The following is a 3807-nucleotide window of genomic DNA, read 5'->3' on the forward strand; positions in this document are numbered from 1 at the left end:
CAGGAATCAGCCACTCTGTCTTCACTTTCGATTAGATCCAAGTTTTGGATTAAATTCCCCATTTCCTCCCCGGTGAGACAAGCAACGCCGCTCTTTGAGTACGTGTCCTGGAGCTGCAGCAGAAGGGAAAGCCAGAATTTTTCACCTATGGTGTGCTCGCAGGTGTTTAGCCATGGTATGTCATTACATTCAGTACATTTAGGAAGATGCTTTATTTTCTTGAAAGTACCTGCTAGTATGGTACAAGTTATGACTATAGAGACAGCACGAGTAATTCATCCTGATTTTACATATTTATTTAATTATGATGGCACATACAATATGCAAAAATATACTTACATTATCTCCATGGACATAAATTTGGTATCCAGCACTCAACTAAAGAAGCTTCGTAAAAATTTGATACCCAAATCACTCATGTTGTGAATTCTTTAGTTTCTCTAGTTCTGTGTTTTAAACATCTCCTTTGCACAAGGGATTTATCTTCACAAATTACTGAGGATGAAATCAAATACCAGACCTTAAAAGTATTTTCCATTCTGTCTTTTCAGCCAATGCCGTTTATAATCCAGGCTTTTGGGGATATATATCCATACCATATCCTCCTCATATCCAGGTTGGGGTCTCTCCGTAACTGTATTTGACCTAATAGTCCATAAGAAAGTCTGGACAACAGACATGACATTTGGGTCCAAATGAAATTATAATGCTGAATGCTTGTGACATGAGCCTATGTCTACCCGCCAGTCATAGAGAACGCATGTTTTCTTCTGATAAAGAGAAATGAGTTTGAAGAGTGGCCAAACTCCCGTTGGCTCCAAGGGGATCTGACTGGGAGAGTTTATATCATAAGCTCTTCCCAAGCCCCGCAGCATCCTCAGGGCGAGGGGACAGCCAGCTCCAGCCGGCAAGGGGACATGAACTCCAGCTGGCGCTGTTGTTTAAGGTACAAGCACACAACCTGCGCTGCCTCAGCAAAGACCAGCAGAGATCAGCTCCTGCTTGCTTTTAACTCCGCTTGCTGAGATAAAGGCTTGTAAGGCTGCTTGTGCCACCAAACGACCACAGGAACTTGGAAGAAACAGCAATAGGCAATAAACATGCAAAGCATTCAGATGGACTTCTGGTTGTAACATGTAAAAGTCACCCTTCTTATGTTAAAGATGTTCGGTTTGCTAAATGTAGGTACCTTTGTTCTACAAGTACCAGTGTCAGCTGTCCTTGAGCCTGGGGTATTGAAAGCAACAAATGGAACCTCCTTCACACTCCATCCTTTTCCTGCCTGGCGGAAAACAAAGGCATTTAGGAAGAGATTTCAGGCTCCAGGGGGATTAGGAGAATTCTCCCGTATCACCCCGCAAGTCCCACTGAGGTTGACCCACACACTCAGCCTGCAGCAGCAGGCTCTATGAGCTTCATCTAATACCTGAAATGATTTTGCTCTTTGTAGGCATAAAGGAGAAACAGGGCCACTACTATGAGTGTTTGTGAAGGTTTTTGTATCCTTGCTGAGAAGTATGTGATATTCTTAACTCAGATTTCTTGTTTCAAGAACTCACTTAAAGTAATTAAAATTATATGCTTAAGGTAAAACTGCACTTACAACTAAGTGCCCTGACAGATTTAACTGTACTAGCGTCTATAACAAAGTAGTTTGATGAGTTTAAAAAAAAAAAAAAAAAAAAAGAGAGAACAGTTGGAATCTTGCTGTTTATTCTCCTCCCAGATCTGTTACAGGTCACCTCTGAGCTTTGCCCTCCAAGCTGGAAGCAAAGTTCTGTGCTTCTGCATTTTCCTTACCTGCATTCTTATCCCCCAAACAGGTTTACCATCCTGGCATTGGAACAGTATTTTGCATGCATTTTGAAATCCCCAGGGAATGCAGCCTTGGATCAGCACCACATGGAACTGAAGGTTTGGTATTTCTGTTTTACCGGTGGAGAAAGCAAGGCATCAGGGTGTTGCAAGACTTACTCAAATGAGGTTTATCTGTAGCACTGATGTCTTTGAGGACACAAGTCCTGCAGGAACACTATCTTGTAAAGCTTCTCTCCTATTCTAGGAGTAGTGCACGGACTACGTTTTCAAAACAGAAGGAAGTCTGAGAGTATTTTCCTTGCAGCCCTGTATCCTGAAGCATAATGAACTTTATTGTGCTCCTGTCCTAGCGCTTCCTCCCATAGCAAAACTGTTAAACAAATGGTCATATTCATAGTGCTACTCAAGATTACTACAGCTGTAGAGAAAAAAAACAGCCAGTTAAACATTATGCTTTTTGTAAAGATAAAAACATCTGCAGTCTGTGCAGCCATAGTAATTTGGTGAAGGTGTAGAAATGCAGGTATTGTGAACAACAAAGGGAAGAAAAATGGGCAGACAGAAATTGCAGTTTCTCTTTGGAGATTTATTCCACACACACCGTGTGGATGTGGGATAGCAGACTGTGTTTCTAAATCAGCTTTTTCCTTGTTTATTGTGCACCAGATGGCGCATGCAAGAATATCTGCTTAAGGGACCCCTCCAGCACCAGCCACCTTCCTTTGTAGCCCAGCAGAACTTCAGTGTGGGCACATTCAGCTTTTCACACCAAATGCAGGCTTGTTATTCTTCAGAAACAGCGAGCTGCATTTTGGGCAAGTATCAATAGATGTGGTTGTGTCCCAGGTGTACATGTTTGAATAAAAGGAAGGGAAAGATAAGTGTGGTTACTAATTACTTAAAATTGGCAAGCTTGTTAGCAAAGGACCCTGAATCGTATGCATGAAGAGATGAGAATGCATTTATATATTTTTTTTTATTATCAGTATTATGTAAACTGATTTCCTAAAATCAACACATCTCTGTGACTCCCCCATTTCACCAAATATGGGACAGCCACAGCTGTAAATCTATCAGGAAGATATTTTCGTTAATTTCCAAAATATGAGCATTGGCTTATATTGTAGAATGCTGTATACCCTCTAACATTTGCTTTAGAGAGGACTTCAACATCTCAGAAGGCTCCAACTATTAAATTTATTGTGGAACAAATGTATAGGTAACATGATATTATACATTTATGCGACACTTTCTTCAGTTGTATAACCATAGTACACTTATTTACTTGCAGTTAGGTTTACCTTTGTGCCAGGGTGAGCAACACACTGGTACAACTTACAGGATAGTAAATTTTGGGCAAGACACTCAAGGTAACCCCGAGTACTACGGGGTCAACGAAAAGCAGGACCACCCACATAAAGGCTCATGGGACTATAAACTACATGCAATTTTCTTGGAATGCAAATGATCTTTTGCAGGAAGAGGGAAGAGTTAAGCAGCAGCAAGCAGGTTTGAAGGGTGCCTGCAAGGAGACCAAAGCATCTAGACTCCACAATGGGTATTTTACAAGGCATTTGGAGGAATTCCGTGGTGTTTGCTGTCTGGGTGAAGCTCCTTTGCAATTAGTCATTGTTTTAAGATTATGTATTTTCCAGAGGAGGCATTTAAAAGGCACCTCACCTTTTTTCAGTCTCTTCTCCCCGTTGTTTGTACGGATACACACAATTGATAGAGGCTGCGGGGGTCACCGGGGCACCGCGGTGGGATGGGACAGCGAGTTGGGCGCTCTAATGAAAACCACATTTGCTACTTATCGGCAAAAAAGTGTAATTTAAAAAAAAAATAGCAAACTCTTTTTTTTTTTTTTTTTAAGAGGCAAAACCTTTTTTAATTATTCTTGCCTTGAGCTCCGTCCCCTGCGTGCACCCCCGCGGAGAGGGCGAAGGGAATCCTGACACAGGCACAGCGCAGCCCTTCGGGGAGCCGGCG

At 41.9% G+C, this 3807-nt stretch overlaps 1 protein-coding gene across 1 annotated transcript in view; it reads right to left on the bottom strand.

The window, feature by feature from the left end:
- The window catches only part of TNFSF10 (tumor necrosis factor (ligand) superfamily, member 10), a gene marked incomplete at its 5' end in the record, with an annotated part of 3799 nt that extends 3570 nt beyond the window's left edge, over positions 1-229 (bottom strand). Inside the window, 1 exon segment of the mRNA XM_010075510.1 lies at positions 2-229. Coding sequence (XP_010073812.1) covers positions 2-229 — 228 coding nt within the window.
- Positions 230-3807: the final 3578 nt, after the last annotated feature.

The sequence above is a fragment of the Pterocles gutturalis genome, unplaced genomic scaffold (genome assembly GCF_000699245.1).
Source record: "Pterocles gutturalis isolate BGI_N339 unplaced genomic scaffold, ASM69924v1 scaffold31317, whole genome shotgun sequence".
Lineage (NCBI taxonomy): Eukaryota > Metazoa > Chordata > Aves > Pterocliformes > Pteroclidae > Pterocles > Pterocles gutturalis.